Raw genomic sequence first — 19136 nt, 5'->3', positions numbered from 1 at the left:
TAAAATACTAGTAATTAAAATAATACTGTGTTAAATATCTTGATTGTAGAAAAAACAATCTTTCCTGTATGAAAGGCACTGTCATGACTGTCTTATTTCAAAACATGTTTTTTTTAGTAATTTTAATGCAAGAAATAAGTGGCTTATCTTGAAAACCGGCTTATTATCAAATTCGGCTAATTCTCAAGGTTTTAAGGTATTGAATATATATGCGCGGATCTAGAAGGGGAGGGGTAAGTAGCCTGTTTCCCTGGCCTACCCAGAGCATTATGGGTAGGCCAGGGAAACAGGCTAGGGGGTTAGGAGAATCCAGTCCCCCCTCCCCCCGCAAAATTTAAATTTCTTTATATTTACAAAATAAAATTGCCAAAAATATGCCTCAGACCCCCCCCCCCCCCAACTCAAACGAACGCCCCCCCCCCCCAGCAAAAATTCTAGATTTGCGCATGTAATAACTAATATATGCATATCTACGTCTTCAAATAGTGCTTCATTTTAGAAACTCAAAGCCAAGTAGTTCATGCTTTTATAATTGCTTGATATTAAAAAATAAGGCAATGTAATAAAACAAATGACTGACGCGATGACTACTTTATATTAGAATTTTTTTGTTGCAATAAAACATTCAACCAAACGTTTCAGGAAAATAAACAAAAAGCCCTTAGGTTCCGACTGTCATCTATAGCCCTTGGCTGAACCTTTCAGGTAGTCTTTTGTTTTTTATTTTCATGTTTGCAAACACCGATTTATAAAAAGGGGAAGGGGGTTACAGTTTTAACAATTTTTACCAGATCATGCAAACATTCAGACATTTTCCTCCATCCGTTTGAATATGAAAGTCTATTTCAATTTTACCGTAATATTTAAAATTTTGTGGTCAAAAACTAATAAAAACCAATTAACAAAGTTGTTTACAAATCATTTATTAGACATGATAACACATTATTTAAAGTATACAATGTACAACTGCAGGGTTTATTACTAGTGTGTAAGAAACAAAAGTTACTTAATCTTCAGTGACAGAAATCATAATGGACAAAGATAAAATAAACACCATTCTAATGTTCAACAAATGTGGTACATGTACCTTTACTTTTTCTGCTTTGATAATGTTTGAGAGAAGAAAACGTATGATTTATTTTTTCTTATATAAAGGGTAGAAATTAACTCATAACTTAATATAAAGGAGAGCTAAAAAAAGTTTTTCAAAGATATCTAATTCAACCATTAGTGTCATTTTGTCAACATTAAAATGTTTTGATTTCTTTGACAAATACCAAACACAGTTTCTCCGATTGTATTCTAATATTGTACACAGTTTGTTTTGACATTAAATGTATAAACGGTCAATTTGTGGACAATACAAACACTACACTAAAACAGTTTGTTAGTATGATGTATAAACATGATAAACAAAACAATGATATTGTTGAAATGAACTAAATGGACGTGTATATATATGTGTGACTCTATTATATAATATATTAATCATCTTTATGCTAATACATGTTTTATATAACCAAACAGTCAGATTGTCAACATGTAATACATATAAACAATGTTACACTGCTGTGTAATGTTCTAGACATATTGTATTTTCTTCACTTTACCTGTTCTCCACTCAGCCACAAAGAGGTTGTCTCTGGTGTCCACACATAAACCACAAGGATACTGTAAATCACAGTTGTCAATGTAGCGGAGGAACTGTCCGTCCTGATCCAGGATGTGGATTCGGTTGTTGTTATATATGCCCCAGTCTGCTGTCAGGATCCGACCCTGGCTGTCTGTTGTGATGCCGTATGGATCAAATGATCCCCAGGTAGTAGAGGGAGGACCAGTGTAGGTAAACCGGAGTTTCCCGGCCTGATTGACCACCACTACTGCACGGACTCTACGGTCTAACACACATATATCTAGGTTCCTGTTCTCATTGATGTATTTTTCTCCATCAGATGAATAGAGAGGTTGTCCTTTGTCGTCGTAATGAATACTTTGTTTCTTTGTGTAGCCAGAGTAACACACAACTTTTGTTTGTTTATCATCATCACTGACCATGACAACCAGGAGGTCACCAGAGGAGGTACTACAGACACCGCGAGGTCTCCACCCCCGTAGTCTGATCACTGTCTTTATCTTTTTATTCTTCAATATGTTCACAGTTCTATCTTTGTAATCAGTATAAACTAGATCCCCACTCCTTGTCACTGCTATGTCCTGTGGATAGTCCCCTGACTTGGTTTGGACTGACTTCACTTGTTCCCCACTCAGGTTGTACAGTCTCATGATTGTGTCATCACCACTCGTCCACATCTCCTCATCACTCAGACAGGACACACGGCGTAATCCTCTACACTCGGTGTATATCTGTGTGATGATCCGTGGTACATCAATGAGCGGTCTGTCCGGGGGAGAGGACTCAGCACCGGGAGATTCCATGGTGTAGCCATGTTCTTCTGTTTTGATACATGACGCTGACAGAGAACCAAACTGTTGATAAAGCTGCTCTTTGTTGATCTTCTGAGGGGTAAAACTTGGTAAGGACACCGTGAGTTTAGGAGGCAATCTTCTGAATTCAGCATTCCTGGATTTGTAGGCAGAGACACGGCTGACATCATTGGAGTCCAGTAACTTCTTCAGTTCAGCAATGATCTGTGTGATTTCAGAAATGGTGTGTTTAACTTCATCTTCCTCTTTGTCTAAGACAGCCAGGTGTTTGGGGTCCATTTCCTCCATGTTAGATTTCATGTTTCTGATAATGGTGTTAATTTCTGTGTGCAAGTCTTCTCCATGTTTGTCGATTTCTGTTGTTAATTTCTGGGAGTTTTCATTCAGAGCAGATTTTTGGACTGGGATAATGGATGCAATCTCTTGGTATTTAGGGTAAATGGATTTCTTCAGTTCTTGTAAATCTTTTTGAATTATTTCTTTCTTGCTGTCAATGTTTTTAATTATTTCAATAAATTTATGTTCGCAGTGTTCTTTAGAGGAAGCACATGTTGCACAAATAGGAATGTCACATTGTTCACAGTAAAGTACACTTATGTTTGAGGGATGTTTTCGACATTTAGGAGTAGATCCTCTCTTTTCAAATGGCAGCACTTTGTGTTCTTTGGATTGATCAGAGAGATGTTCCCCCACACAGGCTTTACACAGATGTATGTGACAAATGTCACAGTACATAAGGGGGCCCGGGGTCTTGCAGAGACGACACCGTAACACATCCTGGGCCCAGCGCTTGACCATGGTCAGATACTTTTACTCATGCTCTGAAAAAATAAAAAGGTTGATATATCACTTTTATAGTTTTTGTCCATTTGACTATTTCTTATAAAACCTTGGTATTTTCTGAAGAAAAGTAGTCTTCTTCTTGCAAACAGGACACTTTAGAGCTTAAAAGACAGGAAGACTTTAAAATTCTTTTAAACAAGAATTTCTCATACATATAACTTGCTTTAACATGTTTAAAGAATGAGACTGACTATTTGGAAAATTATATCCCAAACAGGCTATGTTGTCCCATTTGAGTGATTGGTCCCAACCTGTTAAACCAGGTCTGTAGGACATGTAGGACAATATCATTTAATATACAAAGCGCCGGCAAGCACTGCGAGCTTTAACTCCAAACCGAAAAAAAATTCAAACTATTGCTCCCTTTGAACAATTGAATTTTCTGTCATCAGAATTGAACCAACAATTCCAAGTAAATTTCAAATGGCTTCTCATGAGATCCAGGAACAAAAATTATACTTTGAAAATAAATTGAGGATAAAAAGGCAGTTATCAAATCTAAAAGGGCCACTATCGTAACTTCTCAGCTATTTTGGTAACCAAGGACAGCATGATCTGAATGCTCTGATGAGAGCGAGAATTTTCAAAGTGAGGCTACAATTACATGTACTTAAAATTGCACTGAAACATGCATTGCTTTTGACAAATTCTAGATGTCACACCGGACAGTCAATCTCACTTTGCTTACTTTACACATGCATCATATCAAGGACCAGCCCAGGGGGCGACTTGGGCGAAATAGTCATTTTTTGATTGGTAACTTTGCCGGAATTTACTCCGAAATAGAAGTTGAAGTCGCCCTGTATTATGAGTTCACAATCTTGTAAATTAACCCCAAAGGCAATGAAATGATAAAAACTAATTTTCAACATATTTTCACAGCCTCAGTTAACTTTTGTTATGATAAATTACTAAAAACTGTCTTATCTTTAGGGGTTATAAATACGGGTGATGCAACCGCATACTGTGCAACTGATGTTTATTTCTTATAGTGTTGATATTACAATTAGTTGTTAACTTGTAATTAGTTAATCACTCTTCCAAATTAATGCTATAATAACTAGAAAACTGACCAGCCAGGAAGGGCCCCGCTATGACAATTAATATAGAGAAGTGAAAAAACTTTGAATTCCATCCTCTTTATATTAACAATGATAAAAAATAAATGCCCGGCATTAGATGTAAAGAACTGCAATATATATAAGGTGGTAAAAAAAATGATTTTATGAAAATTATAAGTAACAACTGTATTTTAAAAATTTCAAGATAATTCCTGAATGTCAAAAAAAACTCTAAATAGTAACCTTGTATCTGCATAAAACAGGGATAACCTCATGTCTTATAATAAAACTTAATTAAATGTGTATTTAAAAAAAGATTTAAACAGGTGTTTTATAAAAAGCAAGCCTTCAGTGAATGCAAATACATTGTATCACCCAGGGTTGACCTCAACTTCAAAACAAACATCAGTTGCAGACAAAGGTGTTCAATAATCTTCATATGACAGATAGAGATAAGCCTCTAAATTTTCTGCAGCAGGCAAGATATTTAATCCCAGGGGATTAATTGTTCTGCTCTCTCATCCTCTTTTTCTAAATTTACAATAAGATTTTTTTTTCAGAAATGACAGAATGGGGTTATTATCTGATTACCTGTCAAAATTAACAGCATTAAGGCAGAAAAAAATAAAGTAAATAATTAAACAATAAAATAGTGATAAAGGATATCTTAATATATATCTTGATTTTTATATCACTGCTGTCTTTAACTCCATTATTTCAGCTGTTATTCTTTACAGAAAATGGAATGAGGTTGTTAATTTACATCACAAAACAACATGGGAAATTGTACATGTTATTAAATGCATACATCTCGAATAACTTTTTAACAAATCCAATGAAAACTGTTTTTGTACACTTTTTCTTTTCTTTCATATTGTGTATATTAAGGAAGGAGTCTTCTCGTTATCAAACATACTTCTTATAACTAGAGACGAGCTCGTTCCAGGCAACGATTAGGTCTTTCGTCATAGCTGCGTCATACTTGTGACATAATACAAAAAATTGATAGCTGACCATGGTACAATATTAGATGTATAAACACTGATTAAAAGAAACAAAGTATTATACTATATGTTTATAAGCAAATATAGATCTAGAACACGTTGTCTATAGTTTGATTCGCCGCTTTTTATTCACAGAGTGGGACTGTGGTTATGCCCGGTAAAAAGACCATTAGCAAACATTTATCGAACGCAAGCGCCAATGAATCTATTAGTATATATGCGGAGATCCTGGGAATTTTACAGGGGGGTGGGGGGTTGAAGAATAATTTTCTTTTTCGAGGAGGAGGAGCATGCGCGGATCAGAAAATGTTTTCGGTGTTGGGGGTTGAGGGTCCGACGGTTACTTGAGTTTGGCAAGGGATGTCCAAGGCATATTTTTGGTAAGTTTATAATGCACACGTAATTGAAAGAAATTTTGCGCGGGGGGGGGGGATCTGGAACCCTTTCCCTTCCCTTCTAGATCTGCGCATAGAGAAACCGATGCCGGTAATTTTACTGTAATTTTAACCTTTTTTATTTAAATATTCATTTACAAAATTATCGGAATGCTGATATTACCTTTCAAAGCCGTTAAAACTTAAGATACGAACCATTTAGTCTCGGTGAGTATCGCGTCCACGTACTAAAGAAATGGCAATATTCAAGAAATTCGGATGGACGATCTGGGTCCTAGGTCGTCCATCAGATTCTTTTTCAGACTAAGAGCTACAGACCTGCAGTTAGAGATTGTCAAACTCTTATTGATTATGTCAATCTGTTTTGGCTCAAAGAATCATTTTTTTTAATCAATAAAGTTTTACCTTAAAAACAAAAGAAATCGGGCTCAATTTTCAATGTTAGCATTTTACAATTTCATAGTCTAATAAAATTTTAAGAAACAACTCGTCATTGCTTTATCCGAAATATTGCATGGAAAAAAGATTTACATCGCATTTTTTTAAATTACAAAAGGATACTTAGATACTTAGAATGAACTTAGATTAACCGCTAACAAACAGGCATAAAGAGAGACTGAGAACTAATTTCTTCTCTTTTTTTTTACATGAAAAGAAATTCAAGAATAAATCAAAATCCATTTGTTCTTTATATGCGTTAAAGGAAACGTAGATCAGCAAGCGGTTCTTTGTCGTGCAAGCACCTACTTAATTAAAGCTGCTTGGTCCGATTTTATATCAAATTTTATGCACGCTTTTAAACGATGGTTATGCTAAGTATATGTATAACAATAGACATCACTGTAGTTTTCCCAGTCAATTAAGTCAAATTTCAATGAAGAAAAATACGTACAAAACAAACGACATAAAAGGGTACCGCGTTATTTCGCCTCATGTTAAAATTCACCCCTGACGACGATAAGGATGTGGTTGTATTACGACTTTGTCATCGCTTTGAGTAAAGGTCAAAATGATCAGACAAATTACAAATAAACATGTGTACGTTTTGTTCGCTAATATTTCTGAAGCTTGCTTTCTTTAAAATCGATGCATAGCATGCGGGTTGAATGACCCCAATCAATCGGGGAACGAAACCGAACGGTTTCTTTTTCTAAACATTCCCGTGATGCATTTTAGTTTGTTTTTTCGTTTGCCCAAAAAGAAATTATTTTTATTTTCTTTGAAAATTTCTAACTTTGAAAGGAGACTAATTTTGCTGGTGTAAATAGGAGAAAGTCCATAACTTTCTAAGATAAATGGTTTGTATGGAAAAAAAAATTGATACTGTAATAACAAATAAATCGGACCAAGCAGCTTTAATAGATTGTTACACGGGTCTAAAACGATGACAAATATCGAAAAGGCAATATTGTGGGTGAAGGATGAATGTGTACATGTAGTTTGTTTTTGAGGTTTATTTTTTATACATGCAATTATATTTATCCGGATCAGTTTTGTTTGTTGTTTTGTTTATTAAAAAGGGGAATAAAGAAAATGAGTAATTTCCAGGCACGTAGCATTGTTTTTGAAAGTGGGGGGGGGGGGGGGGCAAACTCATCCAACAAAAAAAAGGGCATTTTGAATTTTCCAAAATCTTTAACAATGTAATCCCAGGTGGGGGGGGGGGGGGGGGGGTTTGGTATATTTAAAACTTCAATTTCACTCCTAATTTTATGATTTTAATTTCATATCATTTTTTTTAACATACTCCGAAAATAGTGGGGGGGGGGGGTGGCAACTCCATGATGATTCAGTTTTTTATATGTAAATTTTTAAAAATTAGTTGCTGCGAGAAAAAGTGGGGAGGGGGGCATGCCCACCTGCTCCCCCCCCCCCCCCCTCCTGATTCAACGTGCCTGAATTTTCCCATATGAAGTCAAGCATATTTTCCGATATGAAGTCAAGCATATATTTTCTTATTCTCATAGACTTAAAGCATGTTGGAAAAAAAGAAATATTGTATCAAGTAATTATTATGCATAGATCATGCATGCATTTCTCTATGGTTTTCACAATTACATGTATCAGTTTCTACACGTACTTACAAAGGAGAAATACATTTTCAAAGAGATGATATCGGTAACTTATAGTTCATTTAACAGTTAAGTTCCAGCTTGTCTTCTGCAACATGCAAGCACGTGTGTAATCCTGATTTAGAAATAGGTATCATGACCGCTGTGTGTGTGGGGGGGGGGGGGGGGGGGGTTGTCATCGCAACAAGATTTTCACTAGCGTACTAGAGTGTACATTCATTTTTAATATATAATTGATGTTGAATTATTATTAACAAACAAAATCATTAATTTATAAAAACATGCAGTCTGGAAAGTTTACTGGAAGAACTAAAATGCCAGGGGGTTTTGTTTTCTCTATCTGCTGGACGATTTCATTTGCCTTAAATTTATAGGGTGTAAGGATGCCCGCCTACTAAATACACAATCATGCCCATACGTCAACCGATTACAAATGGCTGTAATATGGATTTATAAATTGTTCTAAAAGATTGAATCTGATATATCATTGTTAACAATTCAAAACTTTCAACGATTAAATTGGTTTTTATACTTACCCCGACCCTAACGAAAGAATCAATCCTGACCAATAGACATTTTATTTACATGACTCCGCGCCAGAATGTTTCATTAATTTTTGCAGTTATAGTAGACGAGTCCAAAGAAGGAACTTTTGAGACACATCATACAATGTGACCATATACCGTGAATGCAGTTTACTTTGCGTCTATTTTCTTATTTTGAGAGTTCTTCGAATCATTGCTTGAACATGAGAGAGAATCTTGAATATTGTTAATCTTTATGTCATATAACACGTGAAACTGTTTTCATTCCACCCTCAAGCTTGAAATAATGAAATAATTTTAATGAAAACAATATAAATAGTCGTCATAAATCCCATATCTAACGACATATTACCACTTGGATCTGCGCGTCTTTTTAACGAATTTATGAACAGCGGCAGATTCTAAAATGTATTTTTAAAGGTAATGTAAGTCTGTAGTTCTAGTATGAAAAATTTCGGATCCAGACCGAGAGCTACATATATGCAGCTAAGGTAAGTAATAATGCTTCCAATGAAATACTTTGTTTAGTAATGAAAGCTTTTAAGAAAGCAATACTTATATTTGTTTTAAAAAATAACACCCCAATACATTCGCTATTTGTAGAACAAGCAGAACCAGTATTAGTCTGACCCTCACCATATACATTGTACGAATATAATTGCCCTAGCATTGCATTGCTTTGCATGTACACAATTTCTTTAAATGGCTATTAATCTATTTGTACCCATAACGTACACACGTGATTTAAAATAACCCAGACGGAAAACGGTAAAGAATTCAGTCATTGAGTCTACATTTTAAAGAACTCGTAAAAAAACACCACATTGCGGGTCTGAATGTTTGTTAATATGTCAATCTATCAATATACAGTTTGCTAATTATTTTCAATTGCTAAGGCTACAGCGTATTTGATGAACACTGAACAACATTTTATGCCACTTTTTCCATGGAAGATAGCGAGTGCAATTATAAAGCATTTATGAAATTTATTTAATTACCTCTTTAGAATTGTGTATGGAATAAATAATTTATAAATTACTGCTGAACGTTGTTTGGTATTTCGTTTGTAGATGTTTTGCAAATAAAAAACGTGAAACGCGGGGCAAGTCGTAATTAATATCCCTAATAACCGTAACTTAAAAGTAATGGCTTCGGATTCAAATATAATCGTATACGAATAATAAGTTCACTTTTTAAAATCATCTCCACGATGATAATATTATCTCCATCGTAAATCAGTATTTTGTTTTGCTTTAAAAGAAATGTTCTATCGGGAGCAATCCCGTGTTCGTTTAAATTGCCAGCGTACATTTGTCATGTCAGTAATACACATTGTGCTTTATAAGACGGCCGTGTACATACGTATTGAAGAAAAGTTGAGTTTAATTACCATGCATTAGAACCATTTTATAAACACATCTCCCAGTACTGAAACAATTCAAAATGTCTCCATTACAATAAAACAGTGGGGCGTTAAACATGTGTACGTCCAGCTCTACAAGCACATGCACTGTCGTCTAAGCGACGGCCTGAATACAGCTAGCGACTCTCCTATCGATCGGTTACCTGAGTCTCGTAATGCATCTAAAATAAAAAGGGGCACAGTTATGAAACAAACAACAAAAAAAAGTATTCCTTTTGAAGGAATGATCGGCAATAATGAAATATTGATAGCTAGAAGCAATCAACATGATCAGTTTGATGTAAAAAAAAAATTTAAAAAAGTACTGTATTTTTACAAAATATAGAATATTTAGAATCTGTACACCATAATTTCGATATGTCATCACTATAAACCGTCAACAAATCTAATTTGGAAATAAATTTGGGGAAAGCCGTTCGTAAACCCGTGGTCTAGTTTTATATTTTTAACGTAATTATTAAATGTTAATGTATCTTCTTCTTCTTCTTCAGAATACTGAGTAGGGCTCTTGAAAGAGCATGAACACGTATACAAAGAATTAAAGAGTTGTATTAAAATAATTAAATGCTACTGAAAAACATTGAATGCCATCATAATTTGCTATTAAGGTCACAAACCTTTTCACCTTCAACTCAAAATGGCGAAAATGTGCTTGTTTTTTCTCTTCCTGGTTAGGTTTCCTGTATAAAATCACGTGATTGAGTAGTAAGTTTCCTGTATAAAATCACGTGATTGAGTAGTTTTTCAATACAACACAAAACCAAACATTCCGGGCAACTCTATAGTAATTGTGCTAGTTTTAATGTCTGACAAGTTGAAAAGCAGTAACATTAATCTTAATTATCCTATTAAATTACAAAGATGACTAGATGATTTTAGTTTCATGATGTGCTAGCCAAAAGTTATCAAGCTAGATAATTTGAAAGGACAGCAACATTTAAAACGATTCCGTCAAAACTACTCATAACCTGGTACATTTTAGGCAATTTCGCCAACTCTGTTATAGCATTAGATTAAAATAATTCTTCAACAATCAGTAATAACATACGTTTAACAAACTATGCACCTCATAAAGACCTACAACTCAAAATGGCGACAATATCCATGTTTGATATTCCTATTTCGTGTTTACTCCTCTTCCTGGTCGACGGCCTATTAAAATCACGTGATTGATTTAAATAAAAGACAAAACCAAACTTCCGGATATAATCAATACATTGTGTCAGTGCAATGGTTAAATAATTTTAATCATTAAATCAAGGTTATAGTCTGATATTTCTTGATATGCCAATGAAATCAAGCCAGAAACGTCTTTTACGTCCATGATCAAGCATAGTGCTGTGGAAGGACAGTAATATTATTTTAGCAATATTCCCTTAATTATTACGTTATATACTTATATCAGTGTATAAAATCAAACTCCCTGACGTGTAGGCCTCTACCTCTTCTTCCACAGAACTATAGTTTTATCCGACTCTTGACATCACGTCCACTGTCGTCTGCACTACATATCGCAACTTTTCGGGCCTTTCCGGCAGATCTCGTGTTTTTCCTAGCAACGGAAGGATGTTATGGTGTAGTGTATACCCTCTGCTATTAATATATTTTACCATATAGATTGTTTTAATCGTATTGGTTTTCATCGAAGTCAATACCAAAAGATTCAAATAAAATAAAGTTGAAATGATGATCAAGCGCGGCTAGATTTCTCAGAAATTGATAATGTGCGTAATTTCGATATGATGAAAATTAGACATAACGTTACTAGCACTGTACCAATTATCGGCTAAACTTTACCGTTTTTTTTTGTTTTATTTTGTTTGTTTTGTATTCCCTTTTTTCTTGATATATTTCGATAACACTTGACAGTCTTTAAATGGTAATTTCCTTGTTTATCCATCTTGTTTTTGTGCTGCAAGTTTTAGCACGCCCCAAATTTGCCATGCTTTACGATTTACTGCATGTATCAGTTATCGTCAGTAGTGTAAAAGTACCCTTTCTGGGCCAGATTCCTTACTATCGGCTCCACAGTGGAGCTGTGGAGCCACTGACGTCATCCATAACCATAGCAACACCAATGACGTCACTCATAACCATGGAAACCCATAGGCGTCGGAACCGGGGGGGGGGCTAGGGGGGGCTTAGCCCCCCACTTTTTTTGCAAAGTTATACCTAACCATTAGAAACATAGCATGATAGAGGGTTCAGCCCCCCCCCACTTTTTCTCGCAGGAAAGACTATTGTTCCTAAATTTACCTTGAAAGATTGAGAGGTTAGATTCAGAAGCATACTAGCCCCCCCCCCCCCCCAATGAAACCAACCCCAACACCCTTTGTTCTTAATGTTAACCCCACCTATATTTTCACCCCTTGACCTCTGTTTTATTGCTGTACACCCCTTCTATCCAATCAAGTTTGTTCTATTTTTTAACCCTGCCTTCTTCACTTTATGTTCTAATGTTACCCCCCCCCCCCCTAAGTCTTTTGTTTGTTTAAACAATTATCATTTAAATATGTCTAAATGCCACGATATTGATAAATGATCAATTTTGAATAAACAGAGTTGAACGTAAAGGGGATTATTTTAGCCCTTAATGAGAGTTTTCTATGACGTAAACAGTAAAACCATTTCGTCAAATCGATAAAAGACATATACAACAAAGGGAACAAAGATTCATTGAAAAAGCATTTGAATAGAGATTTACTCGACCGAAATACTACAGGTAAAACATGTTTAAATATCACAGGTAGAAACATGTCTCGATGAACTTGAGCATTTCAATGCCAGATGTGTTCACACATCAGGAAAAAAAAAATCCACATTCATTCTAATACAGGTACATATGCCTGAGTGGCTTCAAGATCATCCTTAGGAAAGATTTGAATGTAATTATGAAATATATTGAAGTGTTTAAAAATATTTATTTGTTTTTATTATTATTGTTCTTTTTTTTTATGCTATGAATCGTTTAAGAAAAAAAAATCTACATACAACAATATGTAAAATCTCATGACAAGTATTCAGTAAGCAATTATAGTATTCAAAATCTCCTTCCTAAATAATAAATAAATAATATTCATCAACAAAATTAAAAATTCTATAAATGATTCTACTAGAATTTCCGAATGGAAAATTACCCTCTTTTTAATGAACAATGACTATGATGATGACGACAGAATGACGTGATAATAAAGTAACCAATCAGATAAATTGATATTTTAGAATCACCATGGAGATATATGCAAATATATATTGAGAAACTTTTCGCTTTTAAATCAAATTTACTACAACTGCCAAAAACGTCTCATCGAAGATTGTTTCAAAGAAGTTTGCATTGTGTTGTTGCTATTTAAATTTTGGAAATAATCTATTAAAGGTAGGAACTATTTTACATTCTTTTAAAAAATAAATAGACAGAAATTGAATTAAAAAATGTATTTAAATAGCTACAATGAAGTGTTATTTTAATTGTAAAGATTGTTTATTGTTTGGGTTTTCCGGGTGATGGATTTAACAGTGCTTTCTATTTGTATAATAGACTCGTATGAGTTAGATAATGAAATTTAAAGGTATAGGTTTTACGATTGAGTAATCAATTTTACTACAATTTGTTATTCTAATATGGAGCTATGAGGGGTTTCGGATTTGATACACTGACGCATATTAAAGTAATAAAAAAAAATCAGTAAGTAGTGATTGATTATCATAAAAAAAAATCATAACAAATATTGATACTTTTAAGCAGAAAAAAACCATGCCCGCTGATAAATTTGCTTGTGAAGTTTGTGGGAAGAGTTTCACTCGACTATCGAATTTACTTCGACATCAACGATCTACACATGGATCAGACTCCTTTCTCTGTCAGACTTGTGGAAAAAACTTCAACAGAAGGGATGGCTATTTACGTCACGCAAGAAACCAACTAGAAACTTCAGATAAAAAATCATATGGTTCTGAATTGGTGGATGATTCAACGAACTGTGACAGTGATGACAAAGAAAATGTGTGTCCTAATTAATCAGGCGGTGGAAAATCATCAAACGATATAAATGGTAAAGCGATAAGTGTTGTTTTTCTTTCTTCTTTTTTTTTCCTTCTTAATTTTAAATCATCTATGTTCATAATTTTTTTAATTGATTAATAGAGACTGAAGCTGATGAGGTCAAAGAAAGTTGTAATTTAGAGGAAGAGGCTATTGAGGGAAATTTAAAGAAAATTTTCTTAGAATCGTCAGACAAAAGCAAGTACGATCCCTTGACCTTCTTAAAGTTAAGGAAGAGACTATCATCGATTTTAAAAAAAGAACGCATCAAAAGGAAAAGAATAAAATTTGATCTCACCCTACAAGTGCGATTCACCAAGACCAAAGGAGAACAAGTGGAAATTGCAGAACCCCATTTCCACGGACGTTGCCATGTAGTGCTTAACAACGAAGATATTGAACCCGCTCTGAGGGAGAGCATCATGAAAATGTTCAACTCTTTCATTGAATACCAAAGAGAAGGCAGTAACTGGGTACTGGACAAGGTTCTGGGAGTGGCAATTCATATCGTGCAATACAATCTGATAAAAGGGTCCAGTTATTTACCACTTCCAGCAAAACTTGCCAGCAAAAAAGCCATTGTCAACGTCCAGAATACCGATCAAAAATGCTTCATGTGGTCGGTATTAGCTGCTTTTTACCCAGTAACAAATCATCCCAAGAGAGTTGTGAATTATGTGCAACATATAGAAAAGCTAGACTTCGCAGGCATTCCATTTCCCGTTCGAGTTGGAGACATTCCCAAAGGACTGCTAACGATAGCATTGTCTAGCCGCCTAACTAAAAGTCATTTTTTGGAAGTTGTCTAATCAAACTTATTTTTTTATTATAATATATATTTTCATTAAATATAAATGATTTGGTCAAACAAAGAGAGATAATTTTGTATTTTGGGTTAAAATAGCTCATTTCATAATAGAAAATAACGGAAAACGGAAATGGTTTTTAAAACATTCCCCCCCCCCCCCCCCGTAAAACAAAAATTCCTTTTCTAGGGATTTAATTATTGTTATTTAGCATATTTTTACCAAAGGGTTTGTTGTTTCACGGGGGGAATATATGAATTAAAATGAAATTTTACTTTAATATATATCGTAAATATGTTATTATTAAGTTTTTATGCACATATTGGCCGCTAAAAAATATTTTCCTCACTTATAGAGACCGATTTCAATGAAAAATTTTTAAGACCCCGCGTTAGCAAAACTTTTGTGTAAAGATAATTAATTTGATTACAAATTTTATTTTGATATAAATTGATTAGGATTTGATTATACTTTTAAGCGGAAAACTTAGTTTTTGAATATCTGTCAGAAATTCCGAAATATTTGGATGTAAAATGTAGGCGGGAAACGGGTGTTAGCGTTCGCAGTTCTTCGAGAAGAGAAACGACATTTCTATCAATGTATTTGGTTATGAAAAACGAGAATTATATCCTTTCCATCTGACAAGAGAAAGAGGATTAAAACATGTCGATCTCCTCGTTCTTAATACAGGAGAAAACTCACACTACTGTTGGATAAAAAGCAGATTACTGAATGATGGACAGAAAGGAAATCAACTTTTTTACTGTCATTATTGTCTCCATGGATTCACTAAACAGCGCCTTTTAGAAAAACATGTGCCTTACTGCGAAGTACATGGGGCACAGCAGACGGAAATGCCAACTGAAGAAGATAAATGGCTAGAGTTCAGCTCTAACAAGTTTGATGCCGTTAACAAGTTTATTGACCATCTAATCAAATTAGAAGACGAGCTTTTGGGGGTCCAACGCGAATCAAAGCCTATGAATTTGTCCGAGGAAGAGACAAAGACATTCTAGGAAGCAATTAAATGCCACATCTGCAACAAAGAATTGGGAGAAGATACCGTTCGTGATCATTGCCACGTGACGGGAAAATTTCGAGGCGCAGCTCACAGTAACTGTAATCTAAACTTTTGACTCAGAGAGAATACCGGTATTTTTTCATGACGCGGGTATGTTAAGGCAACTCCGAGTTTAATGACCGTCAAAATTATGATCAATTTAAAAAATGTTTATTTTTATGAAAACGACGCGGGATATTAGTCCCAAGTGAAAGAGTTCACCAAGATATTATTTTTCTACTTCGAAATCGACTCAATCTTTGAAGCTGCCGTGCCATGGTATCACGTGACAGTTAAAAATAGATCACTTTTTTACCTTAACAAAAAATCAAAAAGTGTAACACTACCCCGAAGTTCATTTGTATGTTTGCTACAATAATTCGATTGGCAATTAGTTCATGTTTATTAGTATTAATGTTAGAATCTTATTGTACATTGCATAAAATAAATATTGTAAATTTTTATCAGAAACCCTCTCAACTTCTAAAATTTCATTGAAAATACTACGTATTTTTCGTTTAAAACAACAAAGCACACTATTCTAGCAGCACTTTTCAGGTAGTTTAGGTCATATACCGTTGATATTTACCAAAATCATCTTTCCTAATATCCGGGGTAGTGTTACACTTTTGCCATTTTTTGTACACACTGACAGAGGAAAGGCTGGTCAAGCCATATAAATGTCGATCCGCTTACCTTATAACACTCGCTGATTAAACAAAATATCCATGCCTGTATTATCCTGATTATATTCTAACCGACACTCATCTAAATCTTAGGTATCTGTATTAAATAAGTCTTGTTTCGGCATTGTTTACACTGCATTCCGATAATTTGTCTCCCGACATGATCTTCTCTTTTAAACATGCTTGTGACATCATCAATGATAATTATACGTAATAGAGTGAAATCGAAGATATATTCAGTTAGAAGAGTTTCTAGTGATATTTTATGTCTGTAGTTTTTATAATTTAAAAAAGAGATAAAGTTAAAATCGACATGTTTCTGAGTGAAATATGACATCATGCTGCTTATTGTGACATCATATCGATCAGAGGAATTTACTCGCTGTGAGTTGCCTTATCATACCCGCGAACCTAAAAGGATATTATGCTCACCATATCATGAATGCCCTTGGCAAATACAAGCACAAAAAGATCAACTGCATTCCCTAGAACCACGAGAAATACATTTCGTTTTCTTTTGGAAGATTAGATTTTGTCGACACGTTCCAATGTTTGTCTACATCTCTCGACAAACTATCCACGTAGCCACTACTCATCCAGGAAACGATCAGACAAAGCTTCAGATGTTTAGCAGAAAAGGAGTGTATCCTTACCGCTACATGAATTCATTCAAGCGGTTTCAAGAAACAACACTTCCACCACAACGGGCTTTCTTCAACGATCTAGATGGCAAAACCGTCTCTGATCAGGACTATTTGCATGCACAATGGGTTTGAGATGTCTTTAACTTTCAGAATGTAGGACAATACCATGATCTGTACATGGAAACTGACGTGCATCTTTTAGCTGATGTGTTTGAAAATTTTCGTAATCTCTGCTTAGACATGTATGGCCGTGATGCGGCTCACTTTTACACAGCCCCAGGACTTGCATGGCAGGCCGCTCTCAAGATGACAGGTGTTCAACTTGAGCTTTTGACCGACCCAGATATGCATCTGTTTGTGAAAAAGGGGCTCAGAGGGGGGATTGCTATGATTTCTCAAAGGTATGCGAATGCTAACAATCCCTATCTTAGCGACTACGATCCCTGTAAACCCTCAAACTATCTGATGTATTTAGATGCTAATAATCTGTACAGTTGGGCCATGAGTCAGTCGCTGCCGACTCATGATTTTTGTTGGCTGACCCGTGACGAAATGGAGACGCTCGACGTCCATTCCATCCCTCTTAATAGAGACACTGGTTATGTATATGAGGTTGATCTGAAATATCCCAAAAAATTGCACGACGACCACAGTGACTATCCTTTAGCTCCGGAATCTTTCCAAATCAAACCTGAGATGCTCTCCCCTTATCGAAAAGATCTTTTGCTAAAGCTAAAAATGAAAGAGGGTACTTCTACCAAGCTAGTTCCCAATCGTTTTGATAAGGAGAACTATGTTGTCCACTACAGAAATCTACAACTCTATCTCGCATTAGGAATGAAGCTGAATAGAGTCCATCGGATTCTGTCTTTCATGCAGAGCCCATGGCTCATAGCCTACAATGATTTTAATACGAGTAAACGAAAGAACGCCAACAACGACTTTGAAAGAAGATTTTTACAAACTAATGAATAACAGTGTCTTTGGGAAGACAATGGAAAATTTACTGAAACGAGTAAACATTCAACTCGTTCACCACAAAAAGAAACTCTTAAAGCTGTCGGCCAAACCTGGGTTTTAATCTTTTAAGACCTTCAACGAAGATCTTGCCACGGTGGAATTAACAAAATCAAAACTAGTCCTGAATTTACCTGTCTATGTTGGATTTTCTATTTTGGGACTATCTAAAGTCTTGATGTATGATTTTCATTACAACTACATCAAGAAAAAGTATGGTGATCGAGCTGCTCTCTGTTTCACCGACAGAGACTCCCTATGCTACGACATATCCACCGATGATGTGTATGTAGACATGAAGGAAGATCACCATTACTTTGATTTCAGCGATTATCCCGAAAGCCATTTTCTTCATAGCAATTTGAATAAGAAGGTTCTAGGGAAAATGAAAGACGAATGCCAAAATACGATAAATATATCAAAGAAGGTCTATCCAGAAAAGACGCCAGAGTAAAAACAGAGGAAAAAATGATTTCCAAAGACATCAAAAGATTCTCAGAGAACTATGGATTAATCATTTTGTTCATCCTGCAGTTACAAAACGGACCTATTCACTCGGAAATTATGAGAGATGTTAAACATTTTCTTTCCGATGGTCATAATGAACAGGCATCTGTCAAAATGGCCTTGAACAAAAACCGTCATCTATTGGAGGAAGGGTGGAATGAGGATACCGACTCTGAAAAGGAGGATGTCGATTCTGAAGAGGAGGATGTCGATTCTGAAGAGAATAAAGATAGTCGAGAATCAGATAATGACGAAAGTTCTTAGACTATTTCCTTTTCATTATTACATAGAATATACAAATAAGGAGGTGTGTTCAAATTAAAGAAGGAAACGAATATTGTTATTATTAAGGTCTTCTGTTTCGAACGGAATATCTTATTGTTATTGCTTTGTTTCTTTTTCCCTTTTATTATTTTTTTTCTTACGCTTTTTTGTACAAGCGATTTCTTGAAAACGACTCATGAAAATGTCAGATCTTGTAGATATTTATGAAAGCCTTATATATAATTTTTTATTTTAATTACATCATTTCCGTTCTGGAGATATTGACGTTTTAGCGATTTTTAGAGGGTCGGTTTGTCCTGCT

General features: G+C 35.0%; 1 protein-coding gene across 8 annotated transcripts in view; it reads right to left on the bottom strand.

Moving 5' to 3' along the window:
• Nucleotides 1–914: 914 nt before the first annotated feature.
• The window catches only part of LOC136269692 (E3 ubiquitin-protein ligase TRIM71-like), a 34145-nt gene continuing 15923 nt past the window's right edge, over nucleotides 915–19136 (bottom strand). Inside the window, exons 1-4 of one of the 8 annotated variants that reach the window (XM_066082913.1) lie at nucleotides 10855–10968; nucleotides 10406–10468; nucleotides 9756–9949; nucleotides 915–3266 (exon numbers count right to left, since the gene is read on the bottom strand). In XM_066082913.1, coding sequence (XP_065938985.1) covers nucleotides 1582–3243 — 1662 coding nt within the window. In that variant the 5' untranslated portion in view covers nucleotides 3244–3266; nucleotides 9756–9949; nucleotides 10406–10468; nucleotides 10855–10968 and the 3' untranslated portion in view covers nucleotides 915–1581. Of the gene's footprint in view, nucleotides 3267–7982; nucleotides 9950–10405; nucleotides 10503–10836; nucleotides 10969–19136 lie in introns of those variants that run through there. The other 7 variants (XM_066082909.1, XM_066082907.1, XM_066082911.1 and 4 more) reach the window with 7 other exon arrangements.

Source organism: Magallana gigas, chromosome 4, assembly GCF_963853765.1.
Source record: "Magallana gigas chromosome 4, xbMagGiga1.1, whole genome shotgun sequence".
Taxonomy (NCBI): domain Eukaryota; kingdom Metazoa; phylum Mollusca; class Bivalvia; order Ostreida; family Ostreidae; genus Magallana; species Magallana gigas.
The sequence above is the reverse complement of the archived record's forward strand: the minus strand, read 5'-3'. Positions and strand labels throughout refer to the sequence as shown.